A 22,121-nucleotide genomic window follows, 5' to 3' on the forward strand; every position below is an offset into this window, starting at 1 on the left:
ACGGTACTTCCCTCTGATCCCAGAACAAAGGGGAAAGGGACCAGATTGTAATGTTCAGAATTGCCGTCTGCTTCCTACTCTGCTCTTGAGGCTGCACACTATGTGCTGCCCTTCCTGGGGCTGGATCACCGGGTTAAAATCCAGCCCTAGATGGTGAAATAGAAATTTATTTTTTCTTTTTTAACAAAGCTGCTGAAACTCCCCAGAACTTATGAACATAAGAGTAGCCATACTGGGTCCGACTAGCCCAGTATCCTGTCTTCTGACAATGGCCAGCAACAGATGCTTCAGAGGGAATGAACAGAATAGGGCAATTATCAAGTGATCCATCCGCTGTCATCCAGTCTAGCATCTGGCAGTCAAGAGGGTTAGGGACACCCAGAGATGGCATTGCATCCTTGACCATCTTAGCTAATAGCCATTGATGGATCTATCCTCCATGAACTGATCTAGTTCTTTTTTTAACACAGTTATAGTTTTGGCATTCAAAGCATCCACTGGCAATGAGTTCCACAGTTTGTGCGTTGTGTGGAGAAGTACTTCCTTATGTTTGTTTTAAATCTGCTGCCTATTAATTTCATTTCGTGAATCTTGCTTCTTGTGTTGTGTATTCACTTTTGCCACACCATTCATGATGTTATAGATCTCTATCATCTCTATCATGCCTTAGTCATCTCTTTTCCAAGATATACAATCCCAGTCTTTTTAACCTCTCCTCATATGAAAGCTGTTTCATACCCTTAATCTTTTTTGTTGTTGCCTTTCTCTGTACTTTTTCCATATCTAATGTATCTTTTGAGATTGGGCAACCAGAATAGCACGCGGTATTCAAGATGTGGGCACACTGTAGATTTATATAGTGGCATTATGACCGTTACTGTCGTCTTAACTATCCCTTTCCTAATGGTTAGCTTTTATAGAACGGATGTTTTCAGAGAACTATCCACAATGACTCCAAGTTCTCTTTCTTCAGTGGTAACTGTTAATGTAAACCCCATCATTTTGTATGTATATTTGGGATTTTGTTTTCTAATATGCATTACTTTGCATTTATCCACATTGAATTTCATCTACCATTCTGTTGCCAGTCATCAGTTTTGTGAAATACGTTGTAACTATGGCAGTCGGAATGGCACTTAACTAACTTGAGTAAGTTTTTCTCCTGCAAACTGGCCAGCCCTCACTGGTTACCTTCCCTTTTCCGCGATATGTACCAAATATGTATGACAGGCTGTTCTGGAGGGATTTAATGAGCGCCTAAGCGTATTATTAAATGTCCGATGCCCCTGAAGTGGCAGGCGCGATTCAGGACCTGTGGGGCAGGGGAGGAGGGACGAGACGAGCAAAGATAAGAATCCACCGCCTGCCTACATGGTGGATATTGGAGATCCCACAGTCCCTGCAGAGACTCCATAACATCTCCTTGCAGAAGGACATGAAGAAGTACCTATAAGAGCACTAATTTGGGAAATAAAAAATGCAGGCACGAGTTTGAATATGCTGAAGTTTGGTTAGAGATTTATTGAAAAAGCTTTGTCCAGCAGGGGAGTAGGCTGTTCCTGACTGATACACAGTACATAATATGGAACCATGGTGAGTCTTCCTGTTTTACCTTCTTCTTAAATCAGTATTTCTAAAGCGATTTATATTTAAATGACTCAACCTTAGCGCAGCATATCCGATTACTACATATTTATACTGAGAACAAGACATTATTTAAAAATTAATAGAGAGGTTTTAGTGTGTCTAACAGTTCATTGTTTTGAAAAAGGAAAGTAATTACTTTTGTGTAATCTCATAACAAGAAGACGGTTATGAATTTCACCAACTTAACAGAAGTTGTTTCCAAGATTTATGGTATGAACAAGTTTATGTTCTTCTAAGGTACTGGATTTTCTGGAGGTTCTTTAAAACAGGTATCGAGAGTCAGAAGTAAAGTAATGAGAAACTCTGGTCCCTATCTGGAAAAGAGGAAAGATGTTGTCCTTTAAGGGTACTCCTTCAGTGAGGATGGGGGGGAGGCAGTGGAAGGGATGCAGACAGTGAACAGGAACCTGGAAGCACTTTTTTTTAATATAGTAATAAAATATTAATTAGATAAGGGAAGGTTTTGAAGATATTAATTTAAAAACTATATGTCTGAAGATCCATGACACATTTAAGGCTAAAGATATTGCACTAAAAAACTCTATGGCAACATTCAGCAAGTGATTATATAATCTTCACCAGCTCACTAATGAATATTTTTAAGCAATTTTAAACTAAGGTCCTGTAGACTGACATGTTCTGTGTAAATATTACATTATAGCAACAACTGGTTTGTAATAAAGTCCAGAAATTGGACGTAAAAGATTTATATTGGGCAATTTAAATTTCGTGGCACTGATAATGGGTTTTACCCCAACAAAAGCTTGCCACAATATTTGTTAGTTCTCTGAAGTGCACAAGGACTCGTCCTTGTTTTTGCTGGTACAGACTAACAGGACTACCACTCTGAAACCTGTCAGTATATATCTTGGGGTTAGCAAATGCCTGTTAAATGGCTTTATTACCCCTTGAATGTCTTTTTAACAGTTTCAATGTTGTGCTAATAGATCTGGCAGGCTGGAGGTTTTTTCACTTTTAACTACCAGATTTTCTCCAAAGGAAGACTCACCAGGCTAGAGCAGCCATCTGTGGGAGCCTGCAGGAAGGGTCAGAACAGGGATAGGAAAACAGGAGAGTGGACACTAAGACCCAGTGATGCCCCAAATTTTCAGGTGCCCTACGCAGCTGCCTATGTTGCCTATGCCTAAGGACGGCCCTATATGTTGAACAGCACTGGTCCCACTACAGATCCTTAGGGGACACCAACTATTTATTCCTACCCTTTGTTTCCTGTCTTTTAACAAGTTACTGATCCATGAGAGGATCCCTCTTATCCCATGCCAGCTTAGTTTGCTTAAGAGCCTTTGTTGAGGAACCTTGTCAATGGCTTTCTGAAACTCCAAGTACATTGTATCCCTTGGATCACCCTTGTCCACTTGCTTGTTGACACCCTCAGATAATTCTAATAGGTTGGTGAAGCACGATTTCCCTTTTTACAAAAGCCACGTTGACCTTTCCCCCAAACAAATTGTGTTCATCAATGTGTCTGATAATTCTGTTCATTACTAGTTTCAAAAAGATCTCCATCTTGATACTGAAGTTAGGTTTACCAGCCTATAATTGCCAAGATTGCCTCTGGAGCCTTTATTAAAAATTGGCATCCCATTAGCTATTCTCCAGTTATCCGGTACAGAAGCCGATTTAAATGATAGAGAAAGTGTATTATGTAGCCTGTTTGGGAAGTGTAACCTAAGGCCCTGATTCAGGAAGCACTTCAGCATATCCTGAAGTGATTTCGTAAATGAGAGTGGTTCCCTGAATTGGGTGCTAAATGAGCAAATTATGCCTTCACAGTCTACAAGTTATATGAGACTTAAAATAATAGCCAGAAAAGATTTTGTATTCATACCTTTAGTCAGTGCTTAATTACAGATGCGATAAAATACCCCCTCTAAAAGTAATGTGTTTGGGAGTAAACTGGGATTTCTACTTCATATATTGTAGCATTCATGGACACATCTTCAGGATCCCTCCTCCTCCTTCCCCCAACCCTGGTAGTGCTGGTAAGAAAGCCAAAGCATTTAAAATGACTGCAAGATCCTCCAACTGCTACAGTTCTCTAATTGTTTCCCTTCAAACTTGTAAAACTGGTTCTCTCCAGTTTTCTTCCAGCCTCTTTCATTGCAGATTGAGAGACGGGGAAGAAAAAAAAAGATTTCCAAGGACCGTATGCTTCCCAACTCCTAGAGGTGGATTGGATCAGTTTGCCTCAGCATGTTTCAAAGCCTCCATCCTTATCCTGGAGACACTGTCTCTGGCATGCTGTCAGGGAACTGTTTATAAAGGGCTTTCAAGAAATGGAGACTTCTGAGTCTGATCAGGTTATTAAGATAAGCTCATTAGAGGTGGAAAAGTTGTGGATTACTAGACTATGATAGGTGCCATTCAATTTGGCAGATTCTTTTTATCTGAGGCATACAGCCTATAGGGGTAATGTGTGGTTCATTAAGGGTTTTAAGCTTGTATAGAGGATTTCCAGTTTGTTAATGTTCCCTGAGGCACAGCATGTTCACCATCATTTTTCTTTTGGTGCATGGCAACTATTCAAAACACGCCTTCTGGGTCTGTGGATTGTCTGTTCACTTCTTGAAAACTGCCCTCTCTGTTATATCCCTGAGTGGTCAGCTTAAAAGCAAAAGGAGTAAGAGTCGAGAATGCCAGAGGGAAGTAGACTTGCTTAGTAAATTGCACCTGCAGAAGCTTAGTCTCTCTGTAGGAAGCTTCTGTCTGAGCAGCACCACGTATGTGGATTTTCACTCTATCTGCTATTTCACTGTTCTTTGTAAAGTATCGTTATATTAGCCCTGCACTGAGGACACTTTATCAGCAAACTATGTAACTTTGTTTTAGAAGCTGCCAGTCCTGAACAAGAGTAGCTTCTAAAACAGCTTCATTTAGTAACTATCTTTACCCTAAAAACCCCAGAAGGAGAGGGACGACCTAAACTAACAGAAGTTGCTATTGTTTTTGAAGTCATTCCTCATTTAAAGCCACAGGGATTAATAATTTAAACTTAATTGAAACCCCGATTTATGTATGAAGGTGTATGATGGGTCCTCTTCCAAAATGGAGGCTTCCATTCTTTAATGGTGAGATTTGCTGTACATGGTACAGGACATGCTACATTGCCTGATTGTGACATCCAGACCCACCATTGTATGTAGGTTCCACTATCTTACATACCATTACCTTCCAAAAGTGCATATTGTTCCAGTTGGTATTGCTGTTGCTTCTACCAAAGGTTGGACATTCTCAGAAACGCTGGCATTTCCTGATGATCATGCAGTAGTCACTGCTTTTGTTGATAGGATTGTTGTAGAACCTCAGTTACAGACACTAGAGGTACGAACTGACCAGTCAACCACACACCTCATTTGGAACCAGAAGTACTCAATCAGGCAGCAGAGACACCCCTCTCTTCCCCTCCCCCCCAAAAGTACCATACTGTGTTAAATGTAAACTACTTTAAAAAGGGGAAATTTAAAAAGAGAGAGATGACAAGGTAAGGAAACTGTTTCTGTGCTTGTTTAATTTAAATTAAGATGGTTAAAAGAAGCATTTTTCTTCTGCATAGTAAAATTTCAAAGCTGTATTAAGTCACTGTTTAACTATAAATTTTTGAAAAACCCATCATAACATTTTGTTCAGAGTTATGAACATTTCCGAGGTATTCGTAACTCTGAGGCTCTACTGTACTGTCATTTCTGGTGATCATTCTTGTTGGACTACTCAACAAGTAGAAATGATTGATATTTTTCTTAATCTGTATATTTTTCACAACAATTTTAATTTCACAGGTTTTGAAGAGAAAATTGGGGGGTTTTTTGTTCAAAAATTTTCCTCCACCCACCAACACTTCCTGTTTCCATTTTGCCACTGAAACAGAGAAAACCAAGAAAACCAAGGGGTGGAGGGTGTTGGAATCAAAATCAGCACATTTTGGGAAAAATGAAAAGATTTCACAAACATTTCTGATTTTGAAAAAAAGGGCTTTTCTATAAGCAAACATTCGAAAAATGTTTTACAAACAAGCAGCCCATACTGACACTTTCATGTTGAATTATAGTTTGAAATATTGTCTCTACTGTCTCCCCACAGTTCAGGTTGCTATAATTTATTTTTGTTTGGCTTGTGGGTATATTGGATGCTTTTCTTGTTCAATTGCATTTAAACCACTATAGGATATGTGACTGGCACTTGGACTAAGCAAGGCTTTATTTCTCCAAGAATGTTAATGGAATAGCATCTCAGATCACTACTTCACAGATGTAACACTTCATCAATAACTCAACAGCTGTCTGTTTCCAATCCTAGCTGGACCTGTAGCCTACTGTGGTTGACTTTCATTATTCAGCCTGCAAGGGCCCATAAAATAAGGCTGCTTAGAAACTCAATACAATAATATGCACAAATGCACTTTGTAGTTAACAAGATATTGTCAGCCCATTTATTTCATACTAGCATTAAAAATTGCAAAGTACAAATGTTTAGATCATCCATCTTTTTTTGTTTTTTTTTACATTGGTCTATCTGTGGTGTAGAATTTAATAGGAATATGTGCAATGCCTTTGGATCACACTTTTTAGCCTGTTATACAGTGGGCACAGTGTAGAACCCATGTGTGCAGGGATACCTTTACAACTAAATTTGGTAGAAACAAGTGCAATTCATTTTTTTAAAAAACTGACTGTATTGAATTGCTATGAAGTTGTGGGACAAATAGTACTGGCTGAAGTGGAGTATAATGAGGACAAGCATTCTGCAAACTTCAACCTCATATCTCTGCCAATCTGCCTCACACCAGATAGGCAACATGCAGAAGAGAGGCTGCTAGTTATGCAACGTTGTGTGTTCATGTGGAAAAATGTTTGCTAAAATGAATCCAAGGTCCTCTATCTGTGATCTTCCCGTAAATGGTTTGGTGTCCTCAGAGGATGCCCTACGAAAAGGATTTTTTGTCAAGATCCAAATTTCTTGTTCAAGGTATAGTCAAGGTCCAGACTCAGAGAAAATTTTTTCACACCACAATAACATACAAATGAATGGTAATAACAAAATAAAGAGATTTCAGGGTCTGTCCAAAAGCATCTGGCAGGCTAGATTTGACCCCTGGTCTGCCTGTTGATTACTCCTGCCCTACAGGCTGTTTACTAAATCCTGAAACCAGAAAATATACTTTTTGATTTGTATGATTTCAAACTTGTGTGGTAAGCTTTTGTGGAGTTAGACGTGCAGACTCCTTCATGTTTGTCGTACTTTTAAATGTCAGAATTCAAACTCAGATTGACTGAGATGCAAGACTACCTTGATGATCCACTGGCTTTTCTCCCTCTAGTATACTCCAAGAATCAGTCTGAGATCATGAACAGTAATTTTTTTATTCATGAAATAATATGCAGATTCAAAATGATGTAAAGGAAGATTTCAAAAAGATCTTACTCACTTTAGACAATATTGGAGGATTTGTGGCTTTGCTTCTCTGACAAAAGATGAGACTGAACTATGGTCAAAACAGGATTAAGTGTAATTATTTTTAGGGTTTTTTTTAACGTAACCCAGTTTTTTAATTATTCTTTTTTGATGTTGCTATTGTCTTTACCATATAATATCTATTTAGGTGATTATATAGAGGATGGCTTTGTAAATAAAATCATCTAAAGCGAGCTCTAATCTTTTACCTGTCATTGCAGATTCTAGTTTATAATTTTTAAAAGTTACCCTGTCATAATGAAACTATGATTAACTGTGATGAAAGAACTGGTACATTTTTAAATCTGAGAACTTGGGGATTTGTGTGTGTGTGAGAGAAAGAGAGACAGTTGTTGGAAATGTATTATTTGGTTCCTCATGCCAAAACTAACAGCACAAATAGAATTGTCTCAAAGTGTTGCTGATAAAAGGCCAATTTTTGGATTGTTTTCTTTCAGTCAGTTGTTACCATGTTTCAGTGTAACATTGGTGCAGGGCTGTATTTTATTGTAAATATAGAAAAGCTTCAGTGAAGATAGGATCTCTTTACCAAGACATAATAATTGTTACAACTCTGTTGGCAATCTGGGAATGTTATCTGTCACTTAAAAGAGAATAAGCCATTACTGAGACTCTGTTAAAAATAGCACAGAACTTCCAAACACGAAAGAGAGAGGAAACTTGTTACCCTTTATTTTTGTATTTAGACATTGCTGTGGAGTGTCCATGGGCTGCTTTATTTAACCTGACAGAAACAAGGGATCTAGGAGCACAGTAGATCAGAATGTCAGATTAGGATCGTTCAGGAAAGGAAATAAATTTTCCTGATGAGTTTAACATTATTGGCATTCATTTAACTACTTTTGAAATGACTTGTAGGTGGGTATTATTTTGATAAAGGAAATGTTTGTGAAAAACAGGGAGGCCCTTCATTTTAAACAATACAAGTGAATGTGGGGCCACTACTACTTTTGTTGGTCATTTTTGGCAGTCATGTCTGGAGCCAAACAATGTGTTTTCACCCTCCCTCCCCTGAATGTAAATCTGATGACGTCCTTTGATGAGGTAGTGTTTCATTTGACTTAAACATTATTCAGGAGAATTCATACAAACTTTTCTGCATTTCACATTGGATTTTTTTAAAGTAAACAAATGAATATTACTATTTTATCAGTGCTGAGTGGTATTTGCTATGGCATTAGTTGGAATATTGGGTCCAGTTGGGGAAACGTGGACAAATTTGCGAAAGTCCAGAGAGAGGAGAGCAACAAAAATGATTACAGGTCTAGAAAACATGACCTATGAGGAAAAATTGAAAAAACTGGGTTTGTTTAGTCTGGAGAAGAGACAACTGAGGGGGGAAATAAGTCTTCAAGTACATAAAAGGTTGTTATAAAGAGGAGGGTGATAAATTCTGAGAACAGGACAAGAATCAATGGGCATAAATTGCAGCAAGAAGATTTAGATTAGGAAAAACTTTCTAACTGTAAGAGTAGTTAAGCACTGGAATGAATTACCAGAGGAGGTTGTGGAATCTCTGTCTAACCTGTTCTTAAAAGCCTTCAATGACAAACACTTTTCAGGGATGGTCTAGATGATACTTAGTCCTGCCTCAGTGCAGGGAACTGGACTAGATGACCTATTGAGGTTCCTTCCTATCCTACATTTCTGTGATTCTGTGAAATGCACTGGCTACTGCACAAATGTATTTGTACAAGGCCTAGCACAATGGGGCTTCAGTCTTGTCTGGGGCCCAGGGCTGTTACTGTAATACTAATAGCCATAATAATAGTGTAGAAAGACATAGTCCTGCCCTGCAGAACTTGCCATCTACAAGGACAGAAGAGGAGGGAAGGGAATACAATCGACAAATGAATGCACACCTACCCCTCTAGTTAACTGTTGCTTGTTGGTTTGTTTGTGGCTACTATTTTATTGTTACTTGTTTTCAATTCCTGCCTGGTTTTTGTTTTTTAATTATACCTGTTGCCAACTTTGAATTGTTAAGTAAATTTTAACTCTTGCCTATTAAGCCATGTGAAGTTCACTTTACACACACTTCCTTCTTATTGTTTACCCAGGAAGCCCAACCTACCTGCTGCTCTGGGATAACTGCTCCTCTCTCCACCCTGCCCAGCCACATAAGAGATTAAGGCCTTGGCTACGCTGGCGCTTTACAGCGCTGCAACTTTCTCGCTCAGGGGTGTGAAAAAAACACCCCCCTGAGCACTGCAAGATACAGCGCTGTAAAGCGCCAGTGTAAACAGTGCAGCAGCGCTGGGAGCGCAGCTCCCAGCACTGCAAGCTAAACCCCATCAGGATGTGGAGAACGGCAGCGCTTTGAAGTTTCAAGTGTAGCCATACCCAGTGGAGAGGCAATGGGCTGAAATTCTCTGTGCCAGAACTGAGCTTCATACAGAGGTCCAATGTGTCGACTGGAATATGCAGAGTGTGCAGATCAGGATTAATGCACACTGATGGAAAGGACTTTATGGGGGAAGCTTGTAGAATAACCATTGTGGTTAAGCATTTAAAAATAGTCTCTCTACTTATGAACAGCTAGCTTAGTCTCCTACTTTCTGTAAACATTTGGGAGTATATTTTCTGGTCACGCACGGCGCTACCATTACTGTGAATGGAATTTATGTAGGTGCTACTACTGTGAGACAACTCTCCAACTAAATATTTATAAACAAGATAAATAGTACTGAAAATGTCTGGGCTTACTGTATTTGTTTTTTGTTGCTTTTCATGAAGTCCATAAAGTTCTGTGACTGAATCAAGCCATTGGATCATATTCTGCCTTCTTTTACGCACAGGTAACCCCAAGGACTTAAAAGCAAGTAATTGGCATTTGGTTAATAATGGATTTTGATATTTTTTCCCATCCCAATCTCAGATCCAAACAGGCAAAGCTTTTTTTAAAAAATGGATGTAGAAAAACTTGTGGTTGTTTCAGCATGGGGGGAATCCCCTCCTCAGCAGTTTGAAATGCCATAATAAAGCTACCAAAATCAGTGGCTGTGAAGGCTTAGTGTAAGAGAGGAAAGATATAGTGGTATAAATAGGAAATAATACATTAAACCTCTAATAGCACTCAACCATCCAGGATATAAATTGAGTGCCACAAAAGAATGGGAGGGGAAAAAATCTGTCATATTTCAACAGCCTGCTTATTCCTATGAACAAATAAACGGTGCTGTGTGGGCGCCACTTCTCTTGCATGCAGAACCATTTTGAGTAGGGACTGAGTGAATAGTAACACATTCCATCAATAAATACGTCTAGCAAAGGAAGGCTCCTTAATAACTCAATCCATGGGCAGGAGAGGGAGTGTGTGCGCACATGTACATCAGGAGCGACTAGAAACCACAGGGAGCAGATGAAGCCATGCAGGTCCCCTGCCCTACCAAACTCAGGGAGCCCCATGAGAGAAAAGAATCTCTGGCTTCCTCCACAGATTGAGCATAGCTATTTGCTGACAGCAAAGGAGTATAGAGACTTGGGGATCCTCAGTTCAATTTCAAGTTCTGGAGGGGAGTGGGCTCTAGTGGTTATAGGCCCTTCTTCCCTTGTCTCTGTCCCTGCCCTCCTCTTCCTATTCACCCCACCCTTCCTGGCTCCCCATTGCTCCTTTCCTACACCGCACTCTCTGGACCCTGCTTCCCACTCACTCCTCCAGTTCCTGACCCCTCCCTCCTTTTTTAGTTCCGAAACACCCCGCCCCATCCTTCGGATACTACCCCTTCTGCTCCTCTGCACCCTCTGCCTCCTGCACCCTACTCTCCCCCACCCCCAAAATTTCTCAGCTCCCTGCCCTCCAGTCTGGCAACTTCCTTCATCTTCTCTATGCTGCCTGGGTGCCAGCAGGGGAACACAGAGCACAGGAGACAATCTCCCTGCTCTCCGGTCCTGTGCCTAGTGCAGTGCCACAATGGCCCCTAGTAGCCAGGAGCAGCAATAGAGGTGAAAGCTCTGCTCAGCCCCTCCAGACCCAAGTTAGAGCATGCTCACTGCACATGGAATCTTTGGAGGATTTATCTGCCAAACTCTAAGTCTCTGCTGAGCATGCGTGAACTGAGATTTTGTCAGAGGCTTGTAACTTCACCAAAGTTAGGTGAATTTTCTTGGGAACAGTCAAAGGTGCATCCATGATGCCCCGGGCAACCTCCCTGCCAAATTTCAAGTTTTTGCTTCAAAAACAGGAGATACTAGAGTGGCTCAGCCAAATGCTTCCAAGAATTATTTTAGCATGGGCGAAACAATGTATTTTCCCCAAATCTGTTCTTGGAAATGGCTGAATAGTTTTAACTGAAACATTAAAAAAAAATCAAAAATAAAAATTCAGTTAGAGACAGACATCCAACATGGAAAAATGTCAGCCCAAATGATCAAAGTTTGACAAAGTTGTAAGTAACTGGAAACTGGGACTACTTATGGAAAATGTCAGACAGCCTTAACTATAGGCAACACTACCTGTGCCACCTATAATACACACATTTTAAATTTCTTTAAGAACCTTTAATTGTCCTGTGACAAGGGATACCAGTTCTTAATGGATGCTAGTAGATTTCCTCTCTTCAGTGAAGTATAAGTGTCTGTGTGGTAGGGGTTTATCTTTCCTCTTAACTATGCTCCTTCTTGTCTATTCATGTCAATTGAATGTCTGGTATGAAGAGAACTTCTTATTCATCTTCTACACATCTTTGGCTTATATGTCTCTTTCTTTCTCTCTCCTCCCCCCCTTCAAATCTCCTTCCTTCCCCTTCGTCCATACACACCCTGAGGGCCTTTGCAAGAAATGGAATTTATACAAAATATCATAGAATGGTCATGAGTAAAGGGGGATAGTCTCTATGTGACAATGCAGTTTGTTTTCAGACCTTGTGTGAGGGCTGTTTTGAATGTCTTCTATTTGCTGTAGCTGGTGAGCTCTAGTTTGAACCTGTGTTATGTGAGTAGCTGGAGGAGAGCGAGTATGTGCAGTGCTGAAGAGCAACCTACTGGTCAGGACGTTTCCAGATGATGTAGGCACTGGTGGCTTGATTTCCAGAGGTTTTAAGAACCCCCAAATCTCTAAGATGCCATTGGCAATTAGAAATGGTCAGTGTCCTTGTATATCAGGACATGTTTAGTTTTCATGGATTGCTTTTTTTTAACTTTTCCATTTAATATTAGATGTTAAGAGGGTTATTTGCAATGTTTTCAAGAATTAAAAACAAATCAGTGATAAGTTTTCAAATTTTAAAAGGTTGTCTTTCAATATTGACATCTCAAACATTGCATTAGTGAATGAGAGTCACCTGTAGAAGTTAAACAGAAACTGTAACAGACAAGTTTCATTTTGCAAGGTAAATTAAGATGCAATTTTGAAAGGGCCTGATTTTCAGAAAGTTCTGAGCACCCACCCTCTAAAAATCACAGCTCTTTAAGGTGTCTCTCACTGAGGACCCCAAAATCGAGGACCCAGAATCACTAGTAACTTCTGAAAATTGAGTTAAAGCTGTTAGTAAGACAGCGGAGGAAAAATAATTGTGAATTTTTTAAAAGCTGACCATGTCGCTTTAAATTGCCAACAATGACTTTCTGTGTACCTGCTTGTGTGTGTGTGGTGGTGATGATTGGGGTTTAACAGTCTCCAGAGAGGTAAGGAGCAGGGATGTAATATGTGTGCTGCAAGGAATGTCAAGTCTAAAGAGAAAAGCAGGAGACCTTTCTTTTCCCCCTCATTAAATTTGTAGCTGTGATTGATATTTTATTTCTCAGCACTGACAGGTATTTTAAGTGAGTTGAAAACCTGCAGGCGTCTGGAATATATTTGTTTATTTTTCAACTTCACTCTGTGTCTGTGTTTGGTTCTTGTTTTCTCACTGAAATGTCATTTACAGCCTGTCCCCAATGGCTCTCTTCATACAGGAAAAATAAGCCAGACTAGGGTGCAAAGTTACTTCTTGAATACAAAATTCAGTTGGCTGGATAGATTATGATGAAGATGTGAGTAGGTAGAAAAGTAGACAGTGGGTTTTTTTTACTGAAGGAATCTTGACCATCCCCAGAAGAAAACTGCATTTTGAAAGGATGGATTTGTCACTGGATATAAACTTCCCACTCATTTCCTAACAGTGCTCTTATTTTGCTCTTTGGTATATGTGGGTTTTCATAGTGTTGTCATTGTTTTACCTCCCCCGCAAATGGGCAAGATGGGGTTTGGTTTGACAGAGAGACTGTGGAAATGGAAATAGAAAACAGTGTTCTTCTGGGGATGGGTCTCCTCTCTCTCCAGCTCTAGAAGAATAAGACACTAAAGGGTGTGTGTGTGGGTGTGTGTATGTGTAGCAATGTGTTCTCAGCTCATTCCTTCTGGGATCCCTGATGTTACGGTTTTTTTTTGACGTTCTAACTGTTTGCTGTGTTTCTGTAGTGCCCAGTGTGATGGGGAGGGTGGGGAGGAGAGAAGGAGTTGATGTTTTATACAGAAAATAATTATTTTACAGATTGGGGCTGATCCTCAGCTGGTGTCAATTGTCATAGTCTCATGACAACTTGGGATGCCTCAAATGTTAAAGGAAAAGAAAAAAGGTCTGTTTCTTAGAAAACTTTGTTTTGATTAACACAAAGTCCATCTGGTACCAGCAATTTTGACGTTGCTATAAACTGCACGGTTTTGCGTTTTACTAGGCTACCTACCCTGCTGTTCTCGGTTATAAAATCTCTGAATGCTGTGATAATGTAATTGATTTTTGGGATGAGCTGTACTTTTCAGGAAGCCAAAGCTGCCAAATATCTGTCTTGGCCTCTGTTCGAAGTGTGTAAGAGAAATCCTTACATTATTAAGCATTTTTGGATTTATTGTGTGTTTGTGTTGCTTCAGGGAGTATTCCTCTCAGGCTTTTAAAAGACAGCAAGTAGCCAGTTACGCAGTGGATTTTGCTATGTGGGAGAGTTGGTATGAAGGCAAGTTGAAACCTCTGTCCAAATGTTCTTTTTTCACACTTGGTTAGCAGAATTGGCAATCTGGATTTCTTGCTCCAATTTGCTCTGTTCATTAATATCAGTGAGATCCACGTCTTGAAATCTTTACCATATTGTTATGATGAGGCACTAATATTTTGTGAGATCATTCTTTTTGTTGCACAGGGGCTACTGGCGATACACAGTTTTCTTCTTCTCTGCGTCCCACCTTGACTCCAGTATGGGCTGTGCATGAGCACTGAGGATCTGTGTTCTTGTGCATATGTGGATGGAGCTGATGATGGGGAGTGATCCTTCTGAACAGAGAGGTGTCTTAGAGTATGTCTATACTGCAGTTAAAAAACCATAGCTGGCATGTGCCTGCTGACTCGGGCTCGCGGAGCTGTTTAACTGTGGTGTAGATGCTCGGGCTGGAGTCTAGGCTCTTGGACCTTGTGAGGTGGACAGATCCCACAGGTCAGGCTGCAGCCCAAGCCAGAACATCTACTCCTCAGTTAAACAACCTCTTAGCCACAGCTCCAAAAGCCCAAGTCAACTGGCATGGGCCAGCTGTGGGTGTCTAATTGCAGTGCAGGCATACTCTTAGATGTTTCACGGGGCTGTGTGGCTTGCAAGTGAACAGAATTCTGATCTGTGACTGACTCAGTATAAAAGGCAGTTGTTTTTATAAAGGTACAAAACAGTGAAACCTTGCAAAAGTGCAAAATAATTACATTTATTACGTTAAATATCCTGGTTAGCTTACCAAATAAGAATCATTAGCAACTTACAAACCGAACAAGCAAGCTGCACTAGAAGAACACACCTGATCCAAGACGTGTCTCTAAGCTTGAATTTTACCTTGTATATGTTGCAAGCTGTGTATGACTACTATTTAGAAAACATACTTTTCCTGCTCTATCTGCAGCTCAGCGGAATTTGAGACAGGAGCGCTGAATTGTCCTTTGCTCACATTGGCCACATGTAAGATGTCTTCCTAGTTAGTCTTTCTGAGACCAGTAATACTGCTCATAAGACATCCAGAATATGAGTAATACCAGGGTTCTGGCAAAACAATATTTTGATGAGCTGGGTTACCCATATGGTTACCCATGGTTTTGTATTTCATATATGCCACCTCTCTAGCTTGGATGGGTTGGATGACCAGGACAGCTGGATCAACAAGCAAAGTATGATGTATCTTTCATGGTTTTCCTTGTAGATTTCATAGCACAAACTCTTTTTAAGTCAGAAAAATATATTTCCTAATGGAATCTACATGAAAAGAAAATTTCTCTGCTTCAGTTGTAAAATGCCAAAAACATTTGGAAAAGAGATTATGAAGTTCAGAAACCCTTGAACTTCTCTGGGTTTGCCCATCCCCAGTTTTCCCTCTCATCCCTTCCGGTGCATCCTGGCTTGAGGCTAAATCTGTTCTTCAGGTTAAAGTGCTGATCACAACTAGGCTCAATACATAGGTTACTTTTCTTTGGGTGTGTTAGTGCTGAATGACTTAAGTACTGCATGAAGGCACATCAGGAAGATGGGGTTTAGTAAAATGCCATGATAAGGCTTGCTCTGTGGTGGGCTGGGCCTCTCACAACGTTGTGGGGCACTTATAATTAATTCCTGCTTTTAAACAGTGATGCATTGACACAACACTGGATAAAATGTTTGATTATGCTTGGCATAATGAAGATGGGAATGAGAGTGTGGGTAGTAAAGTGCATTTTAATTATACATGTTACAGGCCAAAATGTCAAAATCAATAAGCTTAAAAAGTATGTGGGATATCTTGAAAGGAGAAGAAAGGAGCTTTAAACCATTAATACTAGATAGAAGTAGGATTTGGGCCCTCCAGCATGGGACAGATCAAGCACTTTGCATTTTCTTCCATCTTACTATGATCATCTTAAAACTCATCTAGAATATTATAGAAGTGGACAGACTAATATACTCCTTTAAAAAAAGTTGAATCATTGTTATACTCAGCAGACTCCCATTCTGTGTACCTTGGAACATCCACCACCAGAAGGGGACCAATAATCAAAGACAACTGTCACCCTCCTTGAAATTTCAGGATCTAGTTCCTTTTTTTTTTTTTTTAATATTTATCCTTAGACTGTAACTAAGACAGAACAAATGGATGGTAGGTGGTGGTCAATTGGTTGTAGCTAAAGACCTTGATCAGGACCATATTGTACTAGGCACTGAAGAAACAACACAAAAACAGCTCTTGCTCCAGACAGTTCACAGTCCAAGGTTAGGTTATGCTCTTCCTTATTTTTTTATTAGTATATTGTTTCTAAGGCCACGTCTACAGTACAGATGCTACAGTCGCACAGCCACAGCATTGCAGCTGTGCTGCTGTAGAGCCAATGGATAGATGTTTTCCGTAGCAACAGAAGGGGCCTTTCTGTCAGCGCAGGTAATCCACTCTCCAAGCCGCAGTAGCTAGGTCAGTAGAAGAATTCTTCCATTGGCTTAGCTACTGGGCTCTGGGGCATGAATTTTTCACACCTCTGGCATGGCAACTTAACTTTTAAGTGCAGATCACACCTAATAGTTATTCCAGACTGGAGCATGAATAGTGTAGATGGAATCTTTGGAGATCAGGAGATTTTTATCAGGTAGATTCTAAATAGTCTCTACTGAGCATGTGCCAACTGTGATCCGACCCCACCCCCACCCAAGTTTTATAACTTGGTCAAATTTGGTTGGATTTTCATGAGGCCAACAAAAGGCACATCCCTAACACAAAGACCCCCTTTGTGCCATATTTCAATTTCCTGCTTCAGAAGCTGGTGGTGCTTGAGCTTTTGAGAGAAAAGGTCAACAGAATTTTTTAAATGGATAAAACAACATTTTTTTCTCTAGTGTTGTTCTCAGAAACAGCTGAACTATTTTGGCTGAAATTTCCCAGAAAAATATCAGTCTAAAGGAGACACTGGGCATGGAAAACTTCAGCCTAAATGGTTAAAGTCTGTAAAAATTATAAGCAAGCATAAACAGGCTCTTATAATGGGAAGTATTAGGCGACCTTAATAGTAGGCTGCGCTACCGGCCCTGTCTATAATAATGTAAACAAAATACAATCAACCACTTCTGTTGCTTACTAAAAAGCATAAGAGGTTTGAATTTCATGAGACATTCTAACCGACACAAAAGTCCAGGGGCTGATCCAAACCCCGTTGAAGTCACTGGGAGTCTTTCCCTTGGCTTCAGTGGGCCTTGAATCAGGGCCACAGTGAAAACTTGAAGGCCAGTCTGACCTTTCATGAAGTATAAAACCTGAAGACTAGTCTGAGCTTCTTTGTTCTGAGAAGTTGGGGCCTGATTAAAATCAGTGGGAGTTCAGAAAACTTTTCACCTTGCAGGATTGGGGTCTTGAAGACCAGTCTGACTGACATTTAAGTCACCTCCTACTCTTAAATGTCAACATTTATAAATAAGTAGATGACAAGGGCCTGAGGTTATCCAGCTTTCTCTGCTGTGCATAGTTTGGGTTACTATGTTTTAGGCATAAAGCTTACAGAAGATTTTTTTAAAGAGATTGCATTTTCTAGAGAGCATCCAGCTGCACTCACTTTTCTTTGTTGTTGTTAAACTCTAATTCCTTCTCATACAGGTTTTGGTTCTGTTGCTTTTGTCAGCAGTGAAAGCTTTTCTTCATATTTCAAAGGTGCCTATCACTAACTTCCTGCTATGGAAAAGTTGAACAAAAAGCCACAAATTAAGAATCTCTTTTTCTTGAGGAAGTGTTATGACCTCATTTTTACAGTGACTTGAAGGGCTAAAGGTAGTTAGAGGATCCTGTGTATTGAGAGATTTGGAGAGGAAATCAAAAATAAATTTCTGTACTAGATGTTCGCAGGAAAAAGTGTGACTCTCCTTGCATGGAGTGCTGACTTGAATACAAGCATTGTAACCTGTTTTATAATCTTTGGAGACTGTATAAACTAAATTTTTTTATTCCTTATTTTTAACATGTTCTCAGAAACTCAACAATAATGTTTCTTCTATTTTCTCCAAGTTAAAAACATTCTTCGCTTCCTACATACTTGTCCCCCTCAACTATCTTCTCCTATGTTTTACTTGTTTTTCTTCCTCAGAAAAACAAAAAGTTTTTAGGATCCTATATAAGCATATTTAGTATTTAGTTACTTTAGTGCCATAGTGACAGTCATTCATTATTTTAAAATGGGTATTAGAATTTGGAGAACACTTTACTGTATTAGAATAATTTAGAGAGAGCAAGTTTTTGAGCTTTATAATGCTAGACCTCAAGTCTTTAATTTTACCTGCCTGTGGAGCAGGGAGGGTTTGCACAGACAAAGGGCATCCTATACATTTGACACACTTCAATTAATAATCATAACAAACTAGTCAAGTGACTTGTAATAGAAGTGGAGTATGTGAACTCTACTTAAAAAGAGGGATGCTTTAAAGGAGCTCAGTTTTTCCTGGCTATGCCTCCCTCTCTAGGTTTTGAGCCCAGAATTGGATTAACGAGCTTCTGAGTTTTAATCATGGCATGATAGTGACTTCTTCTGTGCTGGGAAAGTCATACATGGAGATTTGTGAGCATTAAATAGTTTGTGGTTGTAAATAGAGCTGGTTGGGGAAACAATTATGATAATTTCTGCAATTTTTTTCATTTGAAATTTTGTTAAATTTTAGAAATAAAATGTTGTCTAATTCTAATTAGAAAATGATACAAATGCTTATCATTATAGCTTTAATGTTAACACATTAATAGACATAGGATGGTTAGAGCATTGTGCCAGTGATTTTTCAGTGTGAAAAACAATCTACTTTCCACTAAGTGTTTAAGCAAGTGTTTGTTCATTTGCATTTCAGCTACCTGACTGCAAGTAACAACCAGAATTTCTTGTATACTGCAAGGCCATTTTTGAAGAGGGCTGCTTTAGTAATAAGTTATGTAAGTATGAGTGATTTTAAAAATGTGGTGGTGTACATCTAAATAATATTAACATAAATGTTGCTGAACAGTATCACCAACAGAACTAGAAAGCTGAAAATGCAGCTGAAATTCTATTTTAAGTGGTTTGACTAGATGGTATTAATTCACAGTTAATCTTGAAAGATAGTCCAGTAAAATTTCCGCTGGGCAGTTAGATGAAAATGCTGCTCTTTTCCACCTCAAATTCTCTTTTAGTTTACATAGGTTGTCATTTAAAAATCAACATTTGCAAATATCCCACAGTTGATCCTTTTCTAAATAGTGGGGAAATCTACAGAGTAAAATATACCACTGTGGGTTAACTGGAGAATGCTGACTTTTCAATGGCAGTCACTGCAAGTGTAAAGAATGAACCCCATCTCCAGAAAGCAGTTGACCACGCTGCTCCAACCAGCGGGACTGGTAGTAAGAAGAAATCAAAAGGTTGTTCATTTTAAAGCATAACTCTCCCATTGCCCCCTACAGGCCCGATTCTGTTTCCCTTACCTGGAACAGTAATTAATGACACTAGTAATCCCCTTGAAACCAGCTAAAATAAATCAGTAGAACTCTCTCAGCATGAGGAAAGGTATTAACACCTTCATACTCATAAACATTGTCTCTGTTTTGAGAAGGCTTAATATCCCATACTATCCATGGCAGTAGTACACACTTACACTGTGGCAGGACACTCTGACAGAAAAGAGTAGAAAATTATCCAGATAAATATTTATGAAATTTCTTTTATGTATATTCATAACGTGGTTTATTTTTTAGTAAATGTTCAAGGATTAACGCCCTGCTATGGCACTGATACTAATAGGAATTGATTTCATAATTGCCCTGGAAATTGATTCGACATCAATCCCTAGTTTGTGTTGATTTCCCTGCAGTGTTTGCTAACTCTTAAAGAGCCATCTTAAAAAAAATAAAAAATTAAGTCTGCACGTTAAAGATTTGGATTTCCATGTACGGTATAATATTGCTCAAATGGTGGTAACCATTTCAATAGATGTTGTTCTTCTCTGAAGGTGATTCTTGTTTTATATTTCCGTTTCTGGATAATGGGAGGTTCCATGCCAATGTTTTCAGAACAGGACAATCCAGCTTCATTCTCACCTTACTTACTTACAAGGTACAGTACCAATAACTGCACAAACTTATTAACTACATGTAGTTTTCTTGAACGAAAATGTTTCAGTCAGGGAACGAACAGATCTTTGTTTTGTTGGTTAACTTCTACACATAACTGCGTTTCCTTATTGCTCTTCCAAGATTAAAAAACAGTTGGCATTATTTGAATCACTGAAGCATGCAACAATGCCTGTGATATTATGCTGCTGTTGTTGTTTATGCTTTTTTGTTGAAACCAGTGAGCTTATCTTTATAAGTGTAAGGTTTGTAGCCTAGTGGTTTGAGCACAGTAGTGGGAGTCCAGGTATCCCAGCTCTAATGCTGACTTTTTCTGTGATGTGGGGCAAATCACTTGACCTTTTTGTCTCAGATGCAGAGTCTGTAAACCAGAAATAATGATACTTAATAATCCCTCTGGCGTGCTAATGAGCAGTTAGCACTTTGAAGATATAAGGCAAGATAGGGGTATCAGGTATTATTCTTTTTGCTCTTACAAAGATATATCTCTAGGTGAGCCTGGCTGCCAGGGATTAATTAAAAGTAATGGTCTGAAACTTGCAATTTATGTTATCATTAGATTGATTGGTGAAATAGCATAAAGAAGCTGATGTAGCAGCAATGATGTTTCATTGCCCCCACAGTCAAACCAAGGCTGGGGTGTTGTCACTTTCCACAGTCTAAGTTGGGCCAAGTCCGTACTTGGATTTGAGGTCAACTGGAACTTCAGGAAGTATTGCTATGATGCAGAAAATGACATTCTTCTCTCAGTCTGACCAAACCAGTGTTTTAGGATGATGATGGGGAGCTGATTTATATTCAGGGGCTTTGCTTTAATTGATAAAACAAGGAGCAAGCATGGCTTAATAATGCAAGAAGGATCACAGTTGTGGGGATGTTGTTTTGAAGAGAGGATGTGAAAATAATTGAAAGGTTTTTGTTCCAGTGTCCCCATTGATTCCAAGTGAAAGGGGTAGCAGTCCTGTTTGATACCATTTTCCTGGAATGCTGATTTGTTGTTTTTAAAGACTAAAGCACAAACACGGCTGAGACTAGCAGACTGAGATCAAGAAGCTGTTTTTCAACATCTGGAGCAAAATTGAACTGGATCTCTAATAATGTGCCAAGAGCTTCCTATTATTAGCAATACTAAAATTGCTTCCAGGGAACATGCTGGCTAATTTGGAAGTTCTAAATTGTTATATATGATACATGTTTAGAATTTACCTTGAAGTGTCTAATAATAACATATTTCTTAAATCGTAGTATAAAAGACTTAGCTGTTTGTTCTATTTAATGTTTATCCTAAGAGTAAGGTTATATATAATATAAACCAATCCAGTATGACTCCAGTTATTTATTATTCTGTAACTGAAAATATTTTATTCTATTTGCAATTAACATTTTACGTTTTTTGCAATGACTGGGATAGCTTTTAAAAGGAAAACTAAATTATTTGGTATAAAAGTGAATATTTACCTGATAATAGCACAGGGGTTTTTTTAGCGGCATGCTTCTGAAAGGCAACTAATCGATAGCTGTCATAAACAGATAAGAAAAATTAATAGCACAGAAGTATTTTATATCTCTTTGACTATAAAGGGTTAACAAGTTCAGTAAGCCTGGCTGTCACCTGACCAGAGGACCAATCAGGGGACAGGATACTTTCAAATCTTGAGGTGAGGGAAGTTCACTGTTGTGTGCTGTTAGTTTTGGTTGTTTGTTTCACTCTGGGGGCTCAGAGGGACCAGACGTGCAACCAGGTTTCTCTCCACATCTCCCTGATAAGGTTCTTATAGATTCCAAATAGTAAGTACTAGGTAGATGGCGAGTAGCTTAGTGTTTGTTTCTTTATTTGGCAAATGTGCATTTGGCTGGAAGGCGTTTAATTGTGTTATTTTTGGCTGAAAGGATTTTAATTTGTACTGAATACTTAGGCTGGAGGGTATTCCCGTGACTA

The 22,121-nt window shown here is 39.2% G+C and overlaps 1 protein-coding gene across 8 annotated transcripts in view; it reads left to right on the forward strand.

The window, feature by feature from the left end:
• The window catches only part of TMTC1 (transmembrane O-mannosyltransferase targeting cadherins 1), a 214,886-nt gene that overhangs the window by 57,933 nt on the left and 134,832 nt on the right, over positions 1-22,121 (forward strand). For all 8 annotated transcript variants that reach the window (XM_032763965.2, XM_075069192.1, XM_075069198.1 and 5 more), the window contains 2 exons: positions 18,928-19,009; positions 20,062-20,165. In XM_032763965.2, coding sequence (XP_032619856.2) covers positions 18,928-19,009; positions 20,062-20,165 — 186 coding nt within the window. The remainder of the gene's footprint in view (positions 1-18,927; positions 19,010-20,061; positions 20,166-22,121) is intronic.

Source organism: Chelonoidis abingdonii, chromosome 1 (assembly GCF_003597395.2).
Source record: "Chelonoidis abingdonii isolate Lonesome George chromosome 1, CheloAbing_2.0, whole genome shotgun sequence".
NCBI lineage: Eukaryota > Metazoa > Chordata > Testudines > Testudinidae > Chelonoidis > Chelonoidis abingdonii.